A 25,685-nucleotide genomic window follows, 5' to 3' on the forward strand; every position below is an offset into this window, starting at 1 on the left:
CTAATAATTCTCTTGCCTCAGAAGCAGGGCTTGGACCAGTGACCTCTAAAGAGCCTTTCTAATTTAAATTCTGTAAAATAAATAACCTTAAGACTTACACAACAAATAGGTCAGCTGAAAGTCAGATCACCACATCACATTCAAAGACGACAGAAACTATTGGAGCATACACAATTTCCAGTCTTGAGGAAAAAATCCTTCATAAATCCAGAAATTGCAAATGTAAAACATTTAATATGTGAATGTAGTAAATTTAAACTGCAGTGAACACTTTTCCGATAACCTTGAATTATTCTACAGAAGTTAGAAACTACAACACTGGCCCCTGACACATGCTCTTTTTTCTCCTTTTAAAAACAGTGCAGGTAAATTAGTGTAGCTCCTCTACACTCCATGCTGAGGAAGAAAGCATCCTCCACTTAGGAATAAAGCTCTGCTATCAGTAACTGAGTACCAGCATTGCAGGAACTCGGCAGGCACAGACTGTGTTTGTCTTTACATAATCTAAAGCAAGAATGTTTTGCATTCTCCAAGTGATGGTATAAAGGCAACAGGCTGAAGCAGAGGTAACAATAAATATCTGTGATCCTTGTTTGCCCTGAGAAAACAGCAGGGATTTAGTGAACAGCTAAGGATCTCTAGTCATAACCTCAGAGTCATGACGAAGGGAAGTGAACCCAGCTGTGAAGGACCTACATTCCTCTCCTATTAAGTCAGCAACACTCATTCCTGAGAGATTTTTAAAAGATTGTTAGATTAAATCCCACGGAAAAAAAAAATGAACCCAAGCTGCAACAGAACAGAGTTCGACATTACCCTTAAAATAGGCAAAGGTGATGCTTATCTGGGAATAATTCTTATGACATCTCATCTTTAAGATTGGTAGCATAACAAATGAGACAAGATCACCTATATACCTTTAAGAAAAAAATATTTATTTATAAAAATACAATGGGATCAGTTTCAGAAGTGTGGCAATAAATACAGTTCAAGGAAGAAAAAAGCATTTCTACATGGATATATTATGGCACAATAAAAGGTAAATGCACCATCAATCATGGAACTTCTGTTGGCTCAAGACTTTGTACAAGCTCCCTTTTTAGTAAGACAACTATTTCTAAGTTTGGTCAGTGTTGATAAATGGAATGAATATACAATCACGAATGCACACTTATGTCTAATGCAGGACTTAACATTAGCAAACAATATCTTAAAAACATAGCAATGATATTAAATCACTAATGAGATATCTTAAATTTAATTGGCAAAGACCACATGTAACTTTAAGCATGAGATTCTTTTATCTCCTCCGGAGAAAAGCTGTAAATATGTAAAATGAAGGCTTAACTTGGTATGTAAAAACCTACTTAAGTAGAGATTGTGAGAATGTATAGCTCCTTACGAAACAACCTGGCTGTATGAGAGCACTCCCCCTTTCACAGTATTCCTTTTACTTCATATGCAGTTATTGTTTATGCTGTAGACTACAACTGTTACAGCACTAAAGGCAACTAGACAGGGAAAGGGCAGAGAAAGGAGAAAGGAATGTATGTAAGGCAGTATTTCTTTAGGTACATTAAGCGTAGTGTGTAGGAAAGACAGGTAACAATTCCACAAGGCTAGTTTCGTTCTTACTGAATAAAATAATCGACTAATACTGGACTTTCGATGCAAAGCTAGTAATCAATGCCCTGGTCACTGTACTGACCATGGTAATCTCTTTGATAGTCATCCTGGTACTCTCCGTGGTAGTCATCTGGGTACTCTGCCTGATAATCGCTATCGCTGATTTCTGACCCGTTAGTTCCTGTTCCTTGGCTGCCGTTGTGAATGACAGGTTCTGTGGGTGCAGCACAGTACTTGGGGTCATACACTTGCCGTCTGAGCCCATACACACTCATTCCCTTCTGTGTAGCTACTTTGTTGGTACCCATTTGTAACGAAATAGTTGAGTTATCCACAGGCTGTAATATGTGCTTCTGATCGTAGATGTCTCTCCTGGTACCTGGTGCCAGCATACCAGCCTAATAAAACAGGATTGTAGAGGTTCAGTAAGAAGGTCAAGAGCTGTGATTACTAGGTTTATGATTTCAACTAGTATGCCTCACTGGAAGTGCTGAAAAGTAGGAATTAAAATGTAACAAAACACAGCACAGTAACATCTGCTCACTAGTAGGTGAGTCACAGAAGAAAGTCCTTGCAGAAAGGTCCAGTTTATGTTCCTCTTTGGGAAGAATATACTAAGTATTCTAAGGTAGTGCCAGTAAGCAATTTATTTTTTGCTTCTGTCTAGTTAATGCTTATAATGAAGTTACTGTTTTCTCCTGGGATAACACTGCCAGCAGGAAATTCTATAAGCACTGAGACATTTTTTTGCCTTAAGACTCTCAGCACAAAACATACTGGCTAAGATAAGAGATTCAAGTTCCTCAATTACAGCATAAGAGCACAGCTCAACTGTATCCACTCACTGCTGCTTGTTAGACTCTGCTACTGGGCACCACTCCAGGCTCTGCTGTCCCACTGGGCTGAGAGCTGTGTCCATCCTGCATGTCACACACAGTCCTGCTTACCTGACTGGCTCCTTTGTTAGTGCCCATCTGTAGGCTAATCGTTGTCTGGTCAAATGGCTTATCAGTTTGCATTTTTGGATCATAGAGGTGTCTTCTAGTTCCATAAGCAGTCATGCCTGCCTGACTGGCACATTTGTTGGTGCCCATCTTGATTGGGGGAAGGAAGAAGTGGACAGAATAAATTATTTTTATTTGTACATTAAGTATAGTCTAAGGAAAAAAATATGGTTGGTAACTGTGATAGCTGACAAAAAGTAATTTCAGTGTTTGTTTTCCTCATGTATTTGACCACTACCTGTAATACATTACCCTTTCTCCTTTCAAAAGTTTCAAAGGGAAAAATAAAGGCAACTGTCATCCTAAGGCATTTCAGTGACTGTCATTTGCCCAACTGCATTGCAATTGGAATGGATGTATGCCTCAAAATTTAAAAAGTACCTTTTACCTTGGACAGTAATGATGCATTTATACTGCCACAATTTCTCTACCACAGGAATTTTAAGATTTTAGTTTGGCTTTTATAATTACTAAGGAAAGAGGAGAGGAAAAAAAAAAAGTTTCTACCATACAAAGAACTTTAACTATCCGCTATTTTAAAACCACCTTAAAAGACAGAGATGATGCTGCTAATATTAGCTGTTCCTTTCCTCCTTATCACTCTTACAGCAGATTTAAAACAAACCAACTTTCCAGGCAGTGACTTGAGCTTATAAAGCCAATCAACTGCTTACAGGAAATAAAACCTCATTCCCCCTTCCAAGATAAGAATATATTGTTATTCTGCACCTGGTTTTGCATTAACAAAGTATCAGTTAATCAAAGCAAGAAAGTCGTTCTCAAATATAACAAATTACTGCAAACTTGAATTTCATACTTACCTGCAGACCAATTACACTTTGACCAGCTTTTAGTTTTCCTGCATCAAAACTTCGTGCTTGTTTCTCTGCATATTTGACACCAATATCAATTGTAGTATGAAAACCTTTAGTTTTTGCCTATTTTGGGAGAGGGAAAATAGAATATTCAGTGTTTGAAGTGTATTTTCTGCCTCCACTCTCTAAGCCTGGGCTGCCACAAGCAGTTCTGTCTCCATGAGTGTGTCAGGGCTGAGAGAAGGTACCAGTTCCCCACACCATTTGAAAGTGGCATTCCAAAGCTACCCAAGCCAGAAGGATATTCCACAGGGATTAGTGTTCTCCTGTGAGCCTGCCCTGTTCTGTGTATGCACATGGAAGCAGTCAGGAACCCTCACTCTGAACTCTAAGCCTTCCCTGGGGCATGTGGGAGCACACAGCTCTCTGAAGTGCAACCTCTGCAGCAGCTCAGACCCTCAGTACTCTCTGTCCTCTCCTGACAGGCTGGATGCTGTTTTCTGCATTTACATGGGTTGTAAGGGTGCATCTGAACTGGCATGTAGATTTGGGCTAGCTCCAGGGGTATAAATACTTACCAGACCTGCCAGTGCCACTAGAGTAGTCTGTACTTGAGTCATATTTCCATTTTCAAAAAGATCATTTGCTTCAAAAATGTCATGTGGCTTCATGCCGTAGGCTTGGATGGCTTTGATAAAATTCCCAATGTTCTCCAGCTAAATAGAAACAAAAAAGCCAGTTTTCTACAGTGTTTCAGATCAGAAATTAAGTAATTTTAAAGCCTTCTGGTGTTGGTTGGTTTGTTTGTTTTACACAAGTTCTTTGCCTTGTGCAAACTGGACAAAACAGCTGGCATGGTTAAGAGTGACTGGTGGGAAGTTTTTGGTTAGTTCCAATACTGGTTTCAGAAATCAGACTATGAGGTTATTCAGCTTGGCATCCCTCCATCAGTGAGCACCATATACTTTTTTTAGAGTGGGCTTTGATAAGACTTCTCTCAACTGTCTGTTCCTTCCAAGAGAAATTCTAATCTAAAACTTGCTTCAAAATTAGAAAATCTGACATAGTATCCATGCTATTTGACTTCAGCAACTGATAATTTGAATAAAATAAAACCGTAACTATGTGGATGGGATCCTTTTATGGACTGAAGGTGTTACCTTGCTCACCTCCTGGGACAAATACGCCTCGGGGTTTATTAGCACTTTTTAGCACTATGTGCTGTAGAAATTGGAAAGCAATATGGAATACAAAGAGTAAGGACTGAATCTCTTCTTTCCTTCTGAAGTCTTAAGAGGTATTAAAACTTTAAAAACAAAAATCCTCACCCATACTTAGAAGTGTTCAATGCCAAGAAAACAATGAGGCTGACATAACAGTATTAAGCCAGACCCAGCAACAGCAAAGGCAGTAACTCTAGGCAGCAACCCTTCCAATGCTTGTTGCATCCTCTCTAGACACCTTCTCAGGAGGATACTTCATAGAGAGATGTCTAGGTACAGGCAAGCTGTTGATCTAATACCCTGCAGCACTGCCTGCATGGAAAACTCAGTTTTGATTCAATAAAAAGAAAACTTTTCTTTTTTTTACTGGGCAAAGGCCTTGCTATAGGGCTCTAGATTGTTCTTCCATCTGACACTTCCCTGAAAGCTAAAGCACTGCTATTAAATACAGGTACTCATCTGCTATTGATGAACCACCTCAGCTGTAGCTGCACTCTGTTAAGCACTATTCATGTCTGCAGCATCCTCAACTCATGGATATGTATCATATGTAAACTTGGTGCTACTAAGATTTAAGATGTACCATTTTCACAGCAGATTTGTTAATACAGAACAAAAGTATTGTTGGGGGTTCAAGGGGTTAGAGGTGTAGTTCTGAGGTTGTTTTTTTTTTTGTTTTACCTGGTGCCAATTTAGTTTTGATTGATTATTTTTCTTCACTGATCCTGGCTGCAGCTTATTTATAAGCCTGGGGAGGTGAAAAAGAGGGAAATGCTTAAACAATAAATCTCATCCTTATACCATCCGTGCAGGCATTAGATAATACTTTTACTCATGCTTTATTAGTTGCATTAGTTTCATCAAAATGGTTAATTTCTTGGTTGATACAATGGACTAGCTCAGTTCTCAGGTCTCACAAGTCTAACAGACTGTAAGAATTTTTGTGTGCCATTTGATTACTGTTGAAATGAGCTGTGCCATTAAATTTAGAAACACTTAGAAATCTTAGCTGAAATATAAAGGAGATTTAAGTGTTCATTTTTCCAACAGTTTCCAAGAAGTTGTCTCCCACCCTACAGTCAGCTATCTTTGACTGTAATTGTTGACATCTTTTCAAGGGGAATCTTCAGAAAGTCCCTTCTTAGTTCCTTGAAAAGTAGAAAACTCCTAAAAATAAGGTTACTTAATAAATGCTTACTCGCATAAGATTATGCCATCTTTTAATCCCAGCTGAAAGTTTGCACCAATACTCAGCCCTGTAACCTCTTCTATCCAGTTACGCAGATCTTCTTCTATCTGGGGGTCATATTTCAGAGCAATCTGTAACACAAGCAGTCATAAAGTTACTTCAGGAGAGAAATCTCCAACTCTTCCCCATCCCAATTCCATTTCAGAGTATGCTATAGCTGTCATCCAGTAATTTTACTGCTGGATTTTTAAACTGTTATTTTATATATCAGAGTACAGATGTAAGTACTTTATCCCTTTAACTATAATTTTCATGGCTTTCCTAAAGGTCTGTTTGGAAAAAGCACTTTTAAGCATGTTGCAGTTTTTCTTTGAGTAAGAATTCCTGGAGCTCCTGGAAAGTCTTTTGACAGCTACAGAGGAATGATTTTTGAAAAAATATTAGACTCAAATTATACTTTGGCAGGAAGTAAGGAAGGGAAATAGTATATTATGAACACAAGAATTCTGAATTGCCATGCCATAAGTACTACTGCTCACATGTAAATTTCTACATGAGAAATTTGATATAATAGATTTGCAGTTATTCAGCTGAAGATTATAGTGAGTTGCTTTTATAGCTAGTTTATGATTAATGGAGATGACCTAGTAAGTTTTTTCCTTGTTGCTATAACATTAAGAGCTATCTCACTGGGGATTCTGGGGGCTGTGCCTGTGTCTTGGTTTATCGTTAACCTTTAGTATCCCTGCTATTTCTATTCTCTTTGACCTTCCTGGAAGGCTCTTTTGGAATAAATTGTGATCTCCTATTTTAATTGCAAAGGAAGAAAACCTGCAATAATCTTTGAAGTTTAAGGCATCAAGCAGAGGCCTAGAGTTGTTAGCAAGATGACTTAAAAATTTATTTTCCAGATGTTCAGACTTCACTACTCTGTCTGTAAGTTTATGCTTCAATCACTAGAAATCAATTCATGTGAAAGGAATGCTTCAAAGCAATGAACTTCAACACCACCAGCTGTCAAGAGCATCGGTGTTCTTTCACTCTGCCCTTTGTTCCCCTCCCCTGAATGCACCAAAAAGCAGCTCCAACTTCCTTCAGGTTAAACCTTTGCAATCCTTTTCAATATTGGCAAGTCGGACAAAATGGATTCTTATCACTGAAATCATCACTATGTTTTCTGCAAACAAAATAAGTTATCTGAGCACAAGATTGTGTGGGATAAATAACCTGCACTGGTGCAGAGGTTGGCAACACTTCCACCTTCATTAGGTGTCCTGCATGGATCAGTGAGCAGGGTGGGAAGTGAGGGAGCTACTGTGAGAAACCTGGCAGGCCAGGACAGAATGGACCTGCAGAATTTCTAAAGCTACACCAGTTGCTTACAAATGCCTAAAGAGAAACTTGTGTACAGCCATTCACATAAGATCAAAATGTACATCTGAGACTTTTACATATAGTTTTAAGACTTCAGCCAAGAAAGGCCAGCTATTAGCCGCTATATTTATACTGAAGGAGATTATAATTCCAACATATCTGAGTTACTTGGATAGAGGCAATTGCTACATTTTGGCTAGCATTAATAATCCCTGACTCCAAACTGACCAAACTACAATTTACAGTACTCTGTTCCCTATTTTTTTTTCCTAAGGGGAATGGAAAATTCTTGTATCTCTGGCTTTACTTCAAAACCTTGTCTGAGTAATACTTATTTTGCTTAGACTATTTGTAATAGTAGTGCTATGGTGCCTTAGTTACAGATCAGGAGAATGGACTAACCCATTCCTACATTTAGATCTTGACTAAGGTGTAAAATTCTGTGCAGCATTCTGTACAAGACAACAAAGAAAATATAATGACTTTATTTTTTAATCACACCTTTGGGATATTAGCTAAGATTAGAAGCAGACTAGAAAAGCTTCAAAGGACATGGCTGTGGTCTCATCTCATGGGTGGCAGATAGCCCTGCTTGCAATCCCTTAAGTTAGCACAGCAGCAGCACAGCCACATTCATTTCCAATGATGGCAATAATAGCAAGGGATGGGTAACATCTTGAAAATGGTGTATGAAGAAGTCAGCTGTCATCTTTCTCCTTCCTAACCAGGTGATTAGCTTACAAATGACTTTTCATGGATATTTTTATTTCCTATGATAGCAAAGCTTATGTGATCATAAGACAGCCTTAATTGTCTCCCCAGTAACATCTGGCAGAACCCAACTAGCTCACTCAAAATGATAGAAAAGAAGCAGTCTTGGATAGAATTGAGCCAGTTAGATTTTGTGTGAAAATAAATATATGTGCAAGGGAGAAAGACACCAAAACATCTCCCCCAAAAGACTGAATTGTAGCATCATACTCTTCTTATACATTAGAGAACCTATTAAAATCTTGCAAAAGTGACCTCACCCACAAAACCTTAAGTTACATGTACAGGCAAGACATATAGTGTATAATTTATTTCCCCAATTCAAGTGAAGGAACAGGATTTATCGAAAGGCCAGAACTTTCTATTCTGATGCTTCAGTTACAAGACAGCAGATAATTTGGGCTGGTCATTTGTATGCTGACAGCTCATACTGTGATAAAATCACCACTCCATCATGCATGTGGGTACAAAGCAGGGGTTGAGCTAATGTCCTCCACAATTCTTTAGTTGCAGACATATGAACATTGTGCTTTCTGAAAATTTAGGCAGTTTCAGTGTAGCTTAAAGACAGTGTTAGCCATCCTGCAATTGAAATTGTCTGGAATAGAACTGGACGTGTGTTTCTACCACTTAACTTATTTTTAAACTCTGGCAAAAAAAACCAAAAAGTAAAAAGGAAATTAGGTTTGTGATCATACCACCAAGAGACATAGTTTAAAGATTAATCTTTTTCCTCCCAATATTAAAAAAAGTAAATATGGAAGCCAGTAAGAGTGAGAGCCTGAAAGACTTCTGCAAGTGTGGCTATTTTAATCTTTCTTGGCAGGCAAAAGAAAAAAAAAGTCAGAATTTTTCCTCATTTAATAATAAGTGCATTCCATATGTGAGATCACAACTGAACTGAATATTCAATTCTGCCCCCACTGCTTGGCCACCTTAGAAGTAATCAGGTGGAATTTTATCACTTCTGAAGAATATTTATTTTATGTTGGAGTACTTTACCATGTTTCAAATCTTGAGTTTTTCAAGAGGTTTTAAGTTGCCTTGGGGTATCACTACAGTGGTTATCTAGAGATAGGAAGTAAAAAACACCTATATGCATGAGGAGAGTTCTTATTGCCACTAAAAGCATTATTTTTGTTCTCATTTTTGAGCTGGTGGGAAACTAAGTTAGAAAACGTAAAAAGTGGTGCTAGTTTCTCTGCAAATTATATTCAATCTACCTGAAAACCTAGAGATGTGAAATCTTTCGAATCAGGCTTTAAACATGTGAGAAGAAGGGATTAAACAGGGAGAGTGACGGGTCAGATACTACCAGAAATAAGGCATTATGCTTATTCTGAATTCTTAGCTCTTCTATTCCCAATGGCACGACCAGAAGTTATGTAGCACTCTTACTGAATATTTCATATTTTCCACATGTGGATATCAGAGAGGTTCCAGTTTTCCTTTGATTGCTATCTATGAGGTGAAGCCAGAGGCTTTGATATGAATGTAAAAAAAATATGTCTTTTTCCATTACTACTAATCAAAAATATGCCAACATTTGATCCTTTATAAATACTGACTCTTCATGGAAGATACTTAAATCTTACAGGTCTACAGAAAAAGAAAATATTGTCTACTGAATATGAAAGCATTAGCTAAGAAGCTGCATTCAAAGTATCATCAGTGCCATGAAAAAAAACCCTACAGTTTCAGAATACTGTAGAAATTATTCAATTGTAGCAATGGATATAAGATTTTACAGAAGTTTAATATAAGATAGCAGGAAGGCAACTGTTCATTTTTTTCTTCTGACAAATGTTGAAAGATAGATAAGGTTGTCGATGTTGCTCTTTCTGTCCATGCTTCAGAGATACAAGTTTAATAGAAATATCTTTGAAAAGAAATTAATGTTTATACAAGTGGTCAAAATGATATGTGATCCAAGGTTGTGGAATGAAAAGGCTGGGTGTTACTTGCCTATGACCAACTGATATTTATGTGTTTATGCCAATGTATGCCTCAGGCTGGAATCCTTGGATTAAACTTGATTCCTCTGGCAATTTCACACCTGATCCTCACATCTAGTTCTGTTCAGGTAGGACTTTCCTACCTGAGTGTAAAAACCCTCTTAAGAGTGTAAAAACCCTCCCTCCATGTGTAGTACAGGGACAGTAACAATCATCACTGTTTTTATCAAGCTTATGAATTCCTGGAAGCAAGCAAAGTTCTGCTGGCCAACTTTAATGATCTGCCTGTGTGTCCCTTGAAGTTACTCAGTCTGCCTGTAGCATGTTTAGTTTGAGTGATGATGTTAACCAGTACTTCACACCATAACTGATATCACATCAGTTATGTGAGTTGTCCTTTTATACTAATCTTTTCCAAATTACACAGTACACACTGTACGCTCAGGGCTACGTGTATGCCAAATCTCCAGTTTGAGAGTTCAGCTGGCTGCGTTGCTGCTACTCTGGAAAATTACTGTAACAGGATCTCAAGGAAGAGTTTAAGTACACTGCACTACTTTTTATACTGGGACTAGCAAACACAAATCTCACTAAGTTAAAAAGCAGGTATAAAAGATAAAACTTTTGAAGTTAAACATCATGACATAACAGCTTGCACTTCTTAGTTCTGATGAAATTTCTGATTAAAGCTGCAGGCTTCCTGCCCTCCCCAGCAGGAGTCAAAAGTTTAATGTGCAGCAAGCTAAATTTAAAGTACTAGTAAGCATTTGAAAAAACTGCTCTCTTGTCATAAGTTTCAACCAAGACAGCATGTGCTTCTCAAAGTACATCAACAACTCTAATATAGGAACTGTGTTTGTCGACAAAACTTAAGATGTATATGCATATAAAACTGCAGCAAAGTAGGTTGTACATTTTGGTTTTCCAAAGTAAATAAAGTACAGGGCCATGTACGGCAAGAGAAATAACCAGGACTTCAAGATAGCACAGGAAGAGGTTACACACACGCTTTTTCACCAAACTGGGCAGAAAAACAGAGCCCTAAGTTTTGGACTTTAATGTTCTTCATGGGGAGAAATATGGTATGGCCCATATTCTTGCTTAAAGTGACACAAAATTGCTGACTTTTCAATTAAAAAACAAGATTGAGTAGAGAAAGCTTACTGCATTTTTAGTAAGTAGAGGAGCATATTCATCTTTTACAGAATTTAATCCATGTTTAGCCAGGGGTTTTAATACTAATTTTACTTTTACACATCCCGATCATAAACTACTGAAAGCAAATAAAAACAACAAATTAAAAACTCTGGGTTTTAAGACTTAAGCTTGTGCAGTTTCAATTTTATGCAGCAATTTGTTCCTGTATCAACTTTTCAATCTGAATGAATTCAGAACTGTCTGAGTGAAATTCAATTGCTGTGGTTTCAGTGTTGCCTTTACAAACATCCTTTGCATTGAAATAAACACTACCTTCAGCAGCGATTTGTCTTGCTGAGGCCAAAGATACCAATGCTGGTACTTCTTTTTCATTTGCTTGGCACTCGTTTGTGATGAAATCTTTTCCTCCCCCTTTTAAGGATTTATGATGGTATGGGGAAAGATGAAAGCAAAATTCTCTCCTGGTATCAAGGCAGAAGAAGCTCTTGACAGCTCTTACTGCTCAGAAGTGGGAGTCAGGCAGACCACAGCCAGTCCCAAATTGTTATCCAGAATTCCTCCCGTTCATCACCTGCTGTTCTAGAACACACTTTTGAATCGCCTAACTAAAATTTACACAGATAAATACCTGGGAGAAGTAAAGTGTTAAGAGCTTAGTGGCTATGTGAATAACCAAGAAAAAGGCACTAAAGAGTAAATTCTTCCCATTAGAGGGACAGGGATTTTTTTTTTTTTTTAATTATACAAGCAAGCTAGAACTTGCTGGTTAAAATTCTATGGTGTATACAGATTACATATCTGATCTTCAGCTTCAGAGGTGACAGAGTGGCAAGGACATAATCACTGATTATTTAGTCATAGAATAAATAAATAGCACACTCTAAGTTGAGACAGGGAACCCAAGACTGGAAAAATAGAAAGTTTTGATTTTTATTTAAAGTAGGTAAGAAGATGAAGTGACAGGGTACCAAGGTGATTGTCAAGGGAAGTTTGCCATTTGAAGTACCAACCCAATGAGCACTCATCATAAGGACAAATTAAAATCTCCTGTTTATTTCATGTATGTTGGCATGGATTGCATGCAAAAGCAAATGTCATAGGAGGCGTATTTATGCCCAAAAACCCCAAATGTAACAGGAATTGACAATGCAGATGAAAACCAAAGAGGAAAGTACTTCAAAAACTCAAAGCCACCATTCAGCATGCCCTGATATATGAAGATGAATTTTTTTCTGTCATTATGGACTGTTGTACAGAAAGGCAGAGAACACTGCATTAACATTACCACTGGAGGATCTCACTACATCCCAAAATGCTACTTAGCAAAAAATTTTACAGCTGTATCCATTTGGCTTAATATTCAACTTTTTTTTTTTTTTTTTTTAAATGTATAGCGTAACTGACACCCTGCCAACATCTCACTGTTTTCTCTGTAAAGCAAAATTTAGACTACAATCTTTTAAGAAGAGATGGATGAGCTTTAATCCAAAATTCCTGGCACTCTTCCCATAGGCACCAGTTTAAACTCTGTGAAGTGAGAACAAACCATGCCTCAAAGTTTCCAAGTCATCTCACAAGTACAGATACCTGCAGTCATGCATGGTGCTTGTTGCCAGATCAGCTGGCTGGAAGAACTCAGTGTTCTACTCCCTGGCTATCCAGTAGGATTTTATGACATTTTGCAAGCTATTCAAGAAGCCACTGCTACCATCTCTTCCCGCAGGGTGCACCAACAACTCGGACACACGCCTGCCCTTGGACTGAATGCTGCTTCCCTCTTGTACTCAGCAGATACTGCAACACCCTTCTCAGTTTCTCTTGCACTTTTTGCTCTCATCATGTTTTGCCAAAGTCACAATTTTCTGGCTTGTAACTCCAATTCTCATTAGCCATCAGCTTCCACTGTCAACTGTAGCACCTTCTGGTCACACCACCATACTTTATACTTCTTGGTATGCAGTTCCTTTTCTCTGTTTATTTAGTCTGTATATTGCTGAACTATTTATATTCCTTCAGAGAACACAGTTCCAGTATCCAGCAGTATCCAGTAGTATCTACTATTTTAAACCACTGCTGGTCTTTGTTTCAAAAATCCACTGGGATATGAAATTTGTTCTCAGCTAAGTCACGGCTGATCCAACCCAATGGACAAAAGCCTGATGGGCTTTTCCCATTAGTCCCTGATGGGACTGGAATTCTCCTTGCTTTGAAACCCAACCCCAGTATGACTGATATGACACAGCAAATCTGGACAGGCTCTGACATCACAAGCCTTAATGTCTCTTGAGACAACACAATGAGTGCTGCATGGAAAATCCTGGTAACCTGACAGACCTCAGTGATGCCTATTTAATGTTCTTTTGTGGGGGAAAGGAAAAAAATCATACAGAACAATCTGGTACAATAAACAGAAAAAAAATTCCAAAGCATCTGAAAACAATTCAGTTTTTCCAGCAGTAACCCAGGAAGGATCTCTTGAGACAACTGTTACTGTAATTCTGGTGGAACAGTAGTTCTCAAAGCCTAAAAAGAGCCTGTAAACAGAAACAGTAACATCAATGTTCACTCAATCTTTCTCAGAATGCTTTTCTAATTTATTGCTATCACAGAAGCCAAATAAATTAGATATTCTTTCAAGTTTATTCACTTTTCTCCCCAACAGAATGGCTTCCTAATATGTAATTTTATAAGCAAACTGTATTGTGACTCGGTAGCCCTTCCCCAAGGCCCAACTATGTTGACAAGTCTTCCAAATTTTCTTCCCAAATAGTACTACAGAGTCTGATTATTTCCTTCTCTCTCCACACCTTTTTTCTTCTCTGCAAATCCTCTTCACTTGCCCAGAGCAGAGTAATTATGTTCTACAGCAGCAAGCAGATAACTGGTAACTCAAACATACCTCCCAGAAAAGTTGGCTAAAGAAAGCTGAAGTCTGTCACTTCAAGTGTTGCTATAGAAGTTACTCAAAATGCACATTCCTTCTGCCTCTCCAGCAAAGGCACAGTCCATGCTGCATTTTCTCAGCACTTTTTCCAAAGGTACACCTGAAGACTCTACTCTCACCACTCTAATTTGCCCCCACCCAGTAAGCTCAGGTACTTGATTCCTTGCTGTGATGCCAGGCACAGCCGTGACTGGGAAATGCACAGATGACAGGGCAGCTGCTGAGTTTCCCATTTTCCCATTGCATTTCCCAGGTAATTGGGCTCAGTGCTTCCCACCGACCCACTGATAGCACCTGGCTGCCTGTCAGCCTGCACTGATTTAACTCCTTGAACCCACATTAGCTGAACAGCCTCACTGAGGTGTCTGTGATAGGTATTCATAAAGAAAACAGATTCCTCTCATTCTTACCATCCTTGCACATAGGAATTCAATCTGGCTTTTTTTTTTTTTTTTTTTTTTGTAATTTAGGTGAAAGACATGATTTCTTGAGAACTTAGTTAGCTACTTCCAGCTACCAAGAGCGGCCTACATTTATCTTTCATAAATGTAGTAGATTAAAGTCTTTCAATTCATGCATAGCATGTTTTTCTGGTTGAGGTATTCTCTCCATTGCTAGTTTTCTTAGCAGAAGCACAAGTACTGCAGATTTCACACCCTAAGCTTTAGAAGACCTTGTCTATCAACAGTTTCATACTCTTGTTTTGCTTTACTGCCAGCAAAAATATTGCAAGAATGAACTTGGCACAAAGAATGAAAGACAATGATAATCTGCTGCTCCTGACCCTTTACCTCACCCCCTCCTGGGTATATCTCTGACCAATTAAAGTTCAGTAGGTGATGCACTTCAGTAGGTTCACAAGGTTGATTATAATCCAGGAAACATTCAAAAATACTTTGGATTTGGCCACCCAGACAAGTTGTGCTTTAACCACATAAAAAGTATTATAACAATATTTTTTTTAAAAGCTGATGACCATAAACATGTTAGAAAATGTTTATTGAAGAAAGTCTAAGAAAAGTAAGACGAAGTGGACAAAATTACAATTACATGAACTTGTAGCTTAGCCTTTTATTTAATGAAAATGTAGTTTTAGTAATGTACAAATCAAGCCATAAGCCTGCTATGCTGGAGTTTATGAGTAAAGAAGAGAGAAAGTTGAAAATACGGTCAAACTCCAAACAACAGGCTCTGAGTCAACACCCTGTAGAAACTTTTAAAGCACTATTTTTCAGCAATTCAACACAAGCAGAAAGAATAGCTGGCACTGCTAGGGGTGGGTAGGAGATGCACATACACACTGCATCCAAAACTCAGGATGCCACAAGGCAAGCCGTGGTGTCACTATGCTGCACTCCTGAATTGAGAGTAGGTTTGAAATACACACCCAGAAGAATGTGTGGGCAAGGCTGTGCTGCAAATTACCGTGAGAGGTCTCAATCCTCAATTATTTAAGGTTCCATTATTGTTCTGAAGAACAAAATCTCATGCACTGACTGAACTTTAACTTTTTTTGTTATATTTTGTTCCAATTCTGTTCCATCCATTCAAAGAACAGTGCTTTATCGCTGATATTTAATCTCACAATCATTGTTCACTTTTTTATTAAGATCAGCTAGGTTCTTTCAAATAGAAGTAGCTTTCCATATCAAAGACATTTTCATGCCATCAGTTATTGATTATAAAAGCTGCCATCAAGACAGACCATAGTAAAAAGTCTTAAAGGCATTTAAGTCTTAAAGGCATTAGTCGTTATTTTCTTCAAAAATTACTTGTACTTTTTACTTGTATAGGGCATGATTAATACAACGTCAGCAAGGTAAGGGAACAGCTTCTGCAAAATTAAGCAAAGAGCATTTAGTCTTAGCACAGCAGAAATGTGCCTGTACTACACATGCTTCACTGACTTAACACAGTATTGACTTGCAATTACGATATATAATGGAACTTCTAATTGATCTCCTGCAGGGTTATGAAGTGAATCAAAGCAGTGGCAGCTCAGGTTGGTCACACAGTGGGAATCTCAACAGGAGCTGCAGTACAGATCCTGCTCCAACACATCCTTCTGCTTGGTGTGTACTGGCCTGAGCTCTGACTTGGGTTCTGCCCATGCTCAACACAGAAGGGAAATATTCTGCTGGGACCCATGTCAGCAGCAAGGCAGGAGCTGCTTTTCACCATGAATGTTTAACTATAACCAAATGCCTTCCAATATGCATGTGAATTTTGATGCCTTACCTTTGAAGGCTTCTAGTATATAGTCAACTGATTAGGGACAACAGAAAAATACTTTTTAATTAAATTATTCATATTCAAGCAAAACCAGGGATACTAAGATAATGCTGTCTATAAGTAAGAGGCTGTAGCAGTGGAAATATCAGCAGGAAAGCAACATAACGGCAGAGCTTTCTTAGCAGGAAAGCAAAGTAAGATTTTTGCAATAGTAATGTCCTGTTTTATCCTTGGGAAGAGCCATGGTAAAAACATGCAAACAGGGCAAGAAGATTTGTTTAGAATCAATCTGTAATTCAGATAGCAAGGATTTTCAGTAGATCAGATTCCATCTTCATGCAAGCATTTCAGAACAGCAAGAAAGTGCAGAAATATTTAGGCAAGTACTTGGTGTTCAGGTTCTGTGTGTGTGCCCAGCCACGTACTGATTCACTTCACTGTACCTCTCAAGGACTACTCCGTAACCAAAAGGTTGTCTAAATAAAGATCTGCCTAAACAAAGTCCTCAAGAAAAATCCTGTGTTGACCCCAGAATACAGGGCTGAGTCTCGGAAGGGAAGCAGCAAAGGCACTGAATGGTTGAAGTCTGGTTTCCATGAGTGAACAGGTCTCAGTGACCAGGCTAAGCCCAGGCTCCCAAGGCTCCCAGCCTGCTTGGCCCAGCTGCTGGCACCAGGCAAGGCGCTGGGGACAGTCCAAGCAGGGCACTGGACCGTGGCTGTGACAGCAACACTTCACCCTCTCTGTAGTGGCCCTGCCTCACTGCCAGCTCCTGCAGGGGCACCGACGCCTGCCAGCCTCTGCCAGTTACACATCCAAAGCATCCACTTTGGGTAAGAGAGAGTTTTGTACAAGCAACAGGAAGCTTAATTGTGTTTCCCCTCCAAATATCTACTAAAATCTGCACTGGTTCGAGGAGGAGTGGAAAAAAAAGGGGGGGAGGGAGTAAGTGTGGGTGAGAGGAGGAAAGGGTTATTGCAGTTTTAAAAATAGAAGTCCCAAACATAGAACAACCCACCTAAGAAAGTCAAAACTGTTTTTGAGAAAATCACTGTCATTCAACCCCTCTAAATAGAAACAATGACATAAGTTACTATGAGGCATTACTGCAGAACCAAATGTATTTATTCAAAAGAAAGTATTTGCTGCTGAACACAGCTATACAAGTTAACAGTTGTTTAGAATCAGATACTAACAAAAAGCATTTTTAAGCAAGAGTCCCTCTTAAAGAAAAAAGAAGGATTTTCACATGATCTCACTTAGAAAAAATCTGTTTCAAATTGCCCTACGTGTCCTGGCCTGGAGCCCATTTTTACTGAAGGCCTTTCCTGTACAGTTCCACAGGGGATGGGAATCTCTACAAAGTTTGCCTTAAAAGGACGTGTCAGATGCCCAGTGTATACTGTGTTATGCAGCTACAGAAGCTAATAATTCTGAGTACAAAGAAGTTTCTATCCTTTTTTCTCCAAGACAAATTATAAACTACTTGCAGGCAAGATAAAGCATCCAAATTAATGTTCTGTCAAAAAAAGACAAGGTGCGACAAAAATCAGTGATGTGCTGATGTCCCACAAGAATGTGTGCATGCATTGATCTTTTATGGGTATTGACTCAGCAACAGGATTATAGTAAGTATTTTCCTCCAAATTTTAAACTAAGTCTAACTCTGAAACCACACAAAGAACACATTTATTTGTAAATTTTAAACAAGCAAGCACTACTGTAATGCAAATCATAGTTTTTATTTTCTGAGGCTGCTAATCCCATTTAATTGTCATGACTGTCAAGCTCTATTTCTTCCTTCAGAAGCGTTCTAGTCATAGGAGGTACACTGTGAGCTTGCATTCAAAGGATGCAAAATACTTATCTCATATCCTTAAAAATTAACTGTAGCAAGTTTTATGATTTCCTAATGCCAGCACAAGATTTACTGAAGGTTTATTAATTCACCATAAACAAGGTCACTGTAATACATTTTATACATGGATGGAAAATGCTTTAAATTTGGAAGTGCAGACACCGGGTGCTTACTAAGGCTAAACATACCAGAAGTTTCAGCAAACATGCTCACTGCTCATTTACTGGTGCCCGTGCTGGTACAGCACTGTCTGTGCTGTCCCACACATGGGAGCAGACCCACGTGGGGCTCCACTTCTGCCTTGAAGTTCATGAGGCAGCAGTAGCTAATCCTGGCTATGCTGTGCATTCATCACCTTCCTCCTAGAAAGAAGGGTGTAAGATGAGAGGCAGAACTGGAAATGACATCCCTCCACCAGGGCTTAGCACGGGCAGTGACACCTGCCTGCAGCTCCACGCCTCGGGTCTGGGGACTCCCAAAGCCAATTGCCAGCCTGGCAATGAAGCATCCAGGTTTGGGCACTGGAACTGCTGGGCAGAGGCAGCCAACTCCTGTGTCAGTGGTTTACAGCACCTACTGCCTGATGTGCCTGGGGCAGCCTCTCCCACACATCTGTCTGATCTACCCAGGGCCCTGAGCTGTGCCACTGGGGACAGGGCAGATCTGCCAGGTGGGGCTGTGCAAGGGCTCCCAAAGGTGAGCCTCGCTGTTTGCGGGCTCAGGCAAGTGTCCAGAACAGGAACGGGTGCCAACATCAAGCTGTTGGCAAGAGAAGTGTTTCCATGGCAAACCACTTCTGCTCTTGGTTAAGAGATGGATCCTTGCTATGAACTGTCGACCCAATGTTCAATCACCATCAGTCTGTACCTCTTAGCAGAGCTACTTCTTACTGTTGTAGTGTTAATACTTTCTTGAAGCAGCCACAGAACTGGAAATCCATACTTGATTGAACAGACTTGCCCTGAGATTGTAACAGGGATTGTAAATGGATTAGACACATCAAGGCAGAGTAGACACACAGAGATAGACAGTAAAGGATGAAGATGAGTGGTAACGTTGTAGTTAAGATTCTCCACTGCTGGATTACCTTCCTTGTTTAATAACAACAAAAAAATCTAATTAATCTGCATTAATACCAATTCTTAGTGAATATGAGAACTCTTCACACACAGGACCTAACACTAGGAGAACACAAATTAATAGGTTACTACAACTTAATAAAGCCAATGATTCACTAGGTTTCTTAAATAAATCCCTTGCAAAATTCCCAGCAAGAGGCTACACTAATGTTTCAGCAATTGAGGTGGCAAACACGTTCTCAAAAGCGCAGGAACATTTGCCCAGCAAAGGCACACACTGTGATTTGGAAGTGGAGGGCAGCAGGGCCACGTTCAGGCAAGTGTTTTTGCACACAACTAACTGACATTCAATACTGTCAGTCAAAGTGAAACAAAGCATCAGGAACAAGTAACCAGCAGAAAATTGTAAACAAATAAGAGAATTCTCATAAATTGGTTGCTGACACATTAAAAAAAATGCATCTTAAAACTAACTGACAAAATAGATGGTTTCCTTTTTTATATCACTAATGTCTTTTTAGTGATGCACGTATAGTTATTGTGCCAAACATTGATTGATTTTAAGTTTAGCTATGGAATCATTCCATGGTCATATTTATGTTTCAAGGACTGTTTTGCTATTGACTTAATTATCAAAACTGTACAATTAAGTACAAAGTTAAGAAGTTCACTTGAACTGCAGATCTGTTACCAATGCCTGGATCCACCTGGAAGAAAGTCACAGTTCTTTGAAAAAAATACAAAATGTGGACACAAAGAGAAAAGTTTTAGCGCTTTCCACAGTGAAATTGATATTTAGCTAGGAAATGTTAACTTCAAGAGCCATGATCAACTATCAGAAATCATGAATTAACTGGAGCAAACAGAGATTTAATGCTTGCTTCTATAAATTCTTCTGCTATTTCCTCTGAAATTCCCTTTTCAATATATATTTCTATGACAATATTTTTATGATCACCAAAATATTAGATTTTTTTTATTCCCCAAGTAACAAAATGAAGATTTATGTAATGCAAATGGTCATGCAGACTGATTTTGTTTTAAATTAAACATCTGAATTTAATTCAAAACTTGTAAATTAAAGATATTACTTCCTGAAAAGTTACATGGATGTCTACATACAAGAGAACAGGAATGCAGAGATCTTGTACTGTCATTTATAATGACAGAAAATATACTCCTCTGCTCTTAAAGCCTAAGTTTTCACTGCCTTTATCCAGTACAGTCTCTATTTTTATTAGATCATTTCAGACAACAGTAATAGAAATGCACTTTTATCAGCAAAAAACATTCTCACACCTAGGGTTCACAAAATTCAGCGAGCAAACCTAAAGGTTTGTTAAAGGAAAATAGTCTAGAGGAAGCATAGAATGGTAAAGCAAATATATGATAGGAAGAATTGTATTTTAAGAATGGAAGAGGGTATTATTTCTGTTTTGAAAGGAAGGGTGAGAAAGAGGAAGGAGAGGGCCTAACAGTTCAACCACAGACAGCCAAAATTTATCTCACTATTAAATCACTAATTAAAAACTCTGAAAGTTAATTATTTTAATTTGGTTCCCAGATAAAGATATTTATTTTTAAAAGAGTTATTTCTGGACTAAGCAATTAAATCTATTTATTTGGCTTGTGGCAGGTAAAATAGATTACAAGAATTTTCTCCTCAGCAATTTCAAGAGGAACACAATAATCATACCTAGGACTGGTTTGTGTTATTCACCACAAACTTCAATTCTTTTTCATTAATCTGTGTTTGCCCCCAAGAAGGAAAGCAGGAAACACTACTGCCCTCCTGCACACTTGCAAAACAGGGAGATATTTTGTTTACAGGCTTCATTTTTCTAACAGCCTTCACTTTATGAAGTTTGTTTCCCTTCCTCTTCCATTTAGCTAGGGCTTGACCTTTCAGGGTGGCAGCTGCAGGGCTGGGATAACACCACAGTTACTCTGCTGCCTTTAAAAAGTTTTGGAAATGGAACTGCCCAGTGAAAGCCTCCTGACACAGGGATGGCTCAGAGGCAAAGTCAGGGACATGCAACAGCCAAATGCTATGCAAAATTTAACTCCCCACACAAACCATACTCCTGCACACCCTCACTTTCTTATGAAGATGAAACTGGCACTGTATCAAACATAAGAGGAGGGGGAAGATAAATGCCTGCCCAATACAAATAACACTTCCATGGGAAGGGTGGAACCACTAGGAAGCAGCTGAATGGACTGGAACCTCTGCTCCTGCTGCCCAATGTTCCTGTTTCCTCCACACCTTCTGCAGGAAGACAATGGAGCATAAATCAGAGACAAATACAAATTTGAGTTTGCAGCTTTATCTAATTGCATCATCATCTCATGCTATGTCAACCTCATGTACTGCAGAAACTCTCCCACTGCTCAAGAAGAAAATTTATTTCTTGCCTGCAGAAGTACCCATCCATTTCAATCAGTTTAAAGGGCTCCCCACTGAATATTTGTTTTGGATCAATTATCTTCTGTGATCTCAAGTAAACAGGGAATCAGCTTCAAAGGGATTATGCTAGTTTGACTACCTACATATTTCTCATGCAGACAAGTTTCCTTGCAGCTGGGAACCAGTACACAAACACTGTGCTTTCTCTGTAGGAATGAGGAAAAGGGATCCCTAACAGACTAGACACCATGTTAGTGTGAACTAAGGTAAGGAGCAAAACAACAGAAGGGTGGAGCCTAAAACAACAACAACAAAAAAAAAACCCACCAAAAAAAAAACACCCCACCAAAACCAAACAAAAAAACACCAAACCCCCCCCCCCCCAAACTAGACATATATTTTAAGGTTAGAGACAGAATCCTGACCTCAATTAAATCCTTAAGAAGCATCAGGACAGGCTATATTCATCTATTCAAATACCATAGCAAACAAAAGGTCTCTCTGAACACTAATACAATGTCAAATGACAAAATAAAGAATAAAAACCAAAACCAAGGGATTTTTTTATCCAGCACAGCTGGACCCTCAGGCAGCATAGCTATGAAGCTGTCTGTTTACTGCAGAAAACAGAAAAACACTGCTTGGGGAATCAGCACTGAAAATTTCAAACAAGGGTATTTAACAGTAACTATCATTCAAGCAGGGAGGTTCTACAGCTACTTACAAACATTATCCCAACAACACATTAAAAAAACCATAACAAAATAGTCTGCACATAGTGATTATAATTGGCAACAAAACCTGATATTCCAAGAGTTGGAAACTAATTCTTCAAATCTTCATGAGACAGAAAAATCTGGGAAAAGGAATTTTTGATCTTTACAGAGGCATTATCTGCTGGTCCTCTGGAATTACACAGATGAACAGACATAAATCTAACCCACAAACCCATGCAAGATACTAGATTGGAGGTGCACGATATACCTTTATGTAACACAATTGCTTTGAAATTTGATCTCTTAAAATGAAAACAACATTCTAAAAACTCAAAGCTACATCTCTTCTGGAGATTTTGTTGTTCATTGGAGGCTCTTTTTGTTTGCTTGGGTTTTTTGAAAGGAGATGAGTTAATTCACCTTTGGTGCACTTGAATTGTTTTCTATGGCACTGCTGCACTGACATTTTCAAAGAACGCAACAGAAACCTACAAACAAGTAAACTGGAGCTGCCCCAAAACATCCACCCTTCTGCAATACTTGCACTGAAGGCAGAGAATGCGAGCAAAACTCAGCGAGATGAAGTAGAAGGCCCTTCGCATAAAGGTGCGAATTACACCAGTTTCAAACCCTCTGCTAATGCACAGGCTTGGAACAGTTCCTCAGGAGGCCCTAAGGAAGCTGATGGCAATAAGAAACAAAGAAAGAACAAAGAACTTCTTCCCATCTTGTCCCCATTAAGGGATCACTGTTAAACCTACATCTTTTTGTCAATAGTCTTTAAAGTAGAAGAGCATCTACTTTCTTCCCAATTCACATGCAGTAATATGCAACACATTTTAGTCTGTTTTTAGGTTTGGGTTGTTTTTTGGGTTTTTTTTTCAGTGTGTAATGGTGTAGATAAATCACTAAATTGAGATGCTGGAAGCAACCACTCTGGAAGGCATTTGGTTACATGATGTCATCAAACTTCGCAAAGAGAATCCACAAGCATCCTGAGAAAGCTAATAAAGAAAGAACCCAAAGCAAAATGTTTTGTAAGGCATAAATTGTAATGTTTAAAGTACTTTTCTCCCTGCTCTCCTTTCTACTCAGCTACAAGTCAAACAGGATCCAGGGATCTGCTGAAGCCTGAAACCAGACATGCGTGTGAAACAACCGGTTGTTAAAGACCACGTTTCGATTTTAAGCCTGTGAATAACGACACTGAGCACCAACTTATCCCCGCTTGTTTAGCGGTGTAATTTTTATTGCAAAGATTCTCCTTCTTATTAGGTAATCGTTCGTTGCAAGGCAGCCGGCAGTCTAACAGGACAACGCGAGACACCTTTTGTTCCTTAGAGAAAAACCTCAGCAAAGCCGCACACAACCGGCGCCCGCCGCTCCGCCCGCGGGGCCCGGCTGCTGTCAGCGCTGCCTTTTCCGCCGCTTTCAGGCGGGGCTGTCGGTGCGGGCTGCCCGCTGGCGGGGCTCCCCGCGGGGCCCGCCCGGCCTTTGTGCGCCCCCGCGGCCGGGCCGGGCCGAGCCGGGCCGGGGCGGGCGGGGCGGGGCGGGCGGACAATGCGCGTCTGTGCGGGCCCCGCGCCCATTGGCCGCGCGCCGCCCGTGCCCATGATGTCATGCGGCTGGAATGCGCCGCGCGGGGGCCGCGAGCCGCGCAGCGCCCGCGCAGCGCCCCGCTCGGCGGGCCCGCCCGCGCCGTGCCCGGCTCTGCCCGCCGGGCCCCGCCTGCCCGCCGCGCCGCTGCCGCTGCCGCTCCGCCGGCTCCGCGACGGCTGCGGGCCCCGGCGCCGCGCCCCGGCCGCTCCCGGCGGGCGGAGAAGGCACGGGCGGGATGTCCCGTGCCAGGGCTGCCGGCACGGGCAGGTGCAGCCCGGGCCGCGGTGCGAATCGCGGATCCGCACGCGGGTCCGCCTCGGCGCTGACAGCTCTTCGGTGCCCGCAAGTTTTCTGAGCGGAGCCGCGAGGGCAGCGCTGTCCCGGGCCGGCGGCGGGCGCATCCTTACGCGCCTCCACCGCGCGCGGCGGGCGGGACCCCCGCGGGCAGCCGGAGGCAGCGGAGCCCCGAGTCGCGCCTCGTCCCGTCCCGCCCCGCCGTCCCGGTGCAGACAAAGCCCGGCGAACCCCGCGCCGCCCATACCTTGTTCTTGACCTCGGCGGACAGCCCGTAGGAGGGCCCCTTGTTGAAGTGGGTCATGTCGGTGGTGTCCCGCGGTCCGGGGGCGCTGATCGCAGGCGCTGACGGCTCCGGGCTGAGACGAGAGTCCGCCCGCGGCCGCGGAAAGTTCTAGTCCCTCCCCTCCGGCCCGGCCCCGCGGCCGCCGGAGCCGCGGCGCGCCAATCGGGGCGCGGGGCCGGGGCAGCCCCCCCGGCGGGCCGGGGAGGGGGCGCGGGGCCGCGGGGAGGGGCGCCCGCCCCGCCCGGGCCCGCCCCGCCGCCGCCGCCGCTGCCGCCGCCGGGCGCCGCTCGGGGGTCCGGCCGGGGCGGGGAGAGGAGCGGAGCGGGGGGACGTCAGCGGGAAGGAATCCGCGGGCACCGAGCGCCGCCGCCGTGGATTGCTATGGCCCGCGGCGGCCCCGGGGAAAGGGAGGGGGATCTCGGCGAAGGACCGGCGGCCGCGGTCCGGCGCTGTCCGGCTGCTCCCGGGGGTCTCCCGCCCCGCAGCGGACTGCTGCACGCTTTGGGAAGCTCCCGCCGGAGCGGGCTGGCGGCACTGAGCACACGGAAGGCGGGGGCACGGCGGAGGCTCTGCGCTCGGGGCGATGCTTGCCCTCGGGCCTTTCCCGGTGCTGCGGGACCGGCCGCCGGAGAGGAGGGCTCGGGGAACCCGGGCCGCGGGCAGGGCTGGATGCTGGGGAAACCCTCGGCCGCTCATGCAAACCGCCCTCTTGCGCTGTGCCGTGTCTGAGCTACTTGTGAAATTCCTTTAAAAGGTTAGAGTATGCGAAACTTGGAACAACTCTGGGAGACGGACAAGAGGGAGGGAAGAGGCGCGCAAATTGTCGAAGTGAGGTGTAGCAGGACGACGGGCTCATGCTCATCTCGATCTCCTAGCTCTCTGCACCATGTGCTCCTGGGCACGCATCCCGCGGGAGCCCACACCTCCGCATTTGGTGCGGGCCACCCCCTTCCTTCCCTACGGCGTACGGCACTAAGGGACAGCGCTGCGCTGTGGTAGCGGCCGCTGGGGAGCCGTGGGAGCCCCGTCCCTCTGTGGAAGGCACAGGGCACACACGAGGTTTGCGTGCTGGGCATACCAGCGGGATTACACCGGATCCAGCCCGGGGAGCGCTCGTTCCTGGAGCCAGCGGTGCACCGCGGCTGGCACCGGCAC

The 25,685-nt window shown here is 41.7% G+C and overlaps 1 protein-coding gene across 1 annotated transcript; it reads right to left on the bottom strand.

The window, feature by feature from the left end:
* Positions 1-914: 914 nt before the first annotated feature.
* CNN3 (calponin 3) lies at positions 915-24,700 on the bottom strand. Its single transcript, XM_030279200.4, has 7 exons — positions 24,492-24,700; positions 5,867-5,988; positions 5,350-5,416; positions 4,024-4,161; positions 3,452-3,568; positions 2,574-2,720; positions 915-2,024 (listed from the first exon to the last, which is right to left on the bottom strand). Exons 1-7 carry the CDS (start codon positions 24,546-24,548, stop codon positions 1,677-1,679), a joined length of 996 nt encoding a protein of 331 aa, XP_030135060.1. The 5' UTR covers positions 24,549-24,700; the 3' UTR covers positions 915-1,676.
* Positions 24,701-25,685: the final 985 nt, after the last annotated feature.

The sequence above is a fragment of the Taeniopygia guttata genome, chromosome 8 (assembly GCF_048771995.1).
Source record: "Taeniopygia guttata chromosome 8, bTaeGut7.mat, whole genome shotgun sequence".
Lineage (NCBI taxonomy): Eukaryota > Metazoa > Chordata > Aves > Passeriformes > Estrildidae > Taeniopygia > Taeniopygia guttata.

What these genes read in the sequence shown, in the direction of transcription:
- CNN3 (XM_030279200.4), bottom strand. Translation starts at nt 24,548, where the DNA reads ATGACCCACTTCAACAAGGGGCCCTCCTACGGGCTGTCCGCCGAGGTC. An exon ending in CAAAACTAAATTGGCACCAG is followed by an intron (nt 4,162 to 5,349) that starts GTAAAACAAAAA and finishes GTTTCTATTTAG; the next exon opens with CTGGAGAACATTGGGAATTT. An exon ending in CTAACAAAGGAGCCAGTCAG is followed by an intron (nt 2,025 to 2,573) that starts GTAAGCAGGACT and finishes CTGTTTTATTAG; the next exon opens with GCTGGTATGCTGGCACCAGG.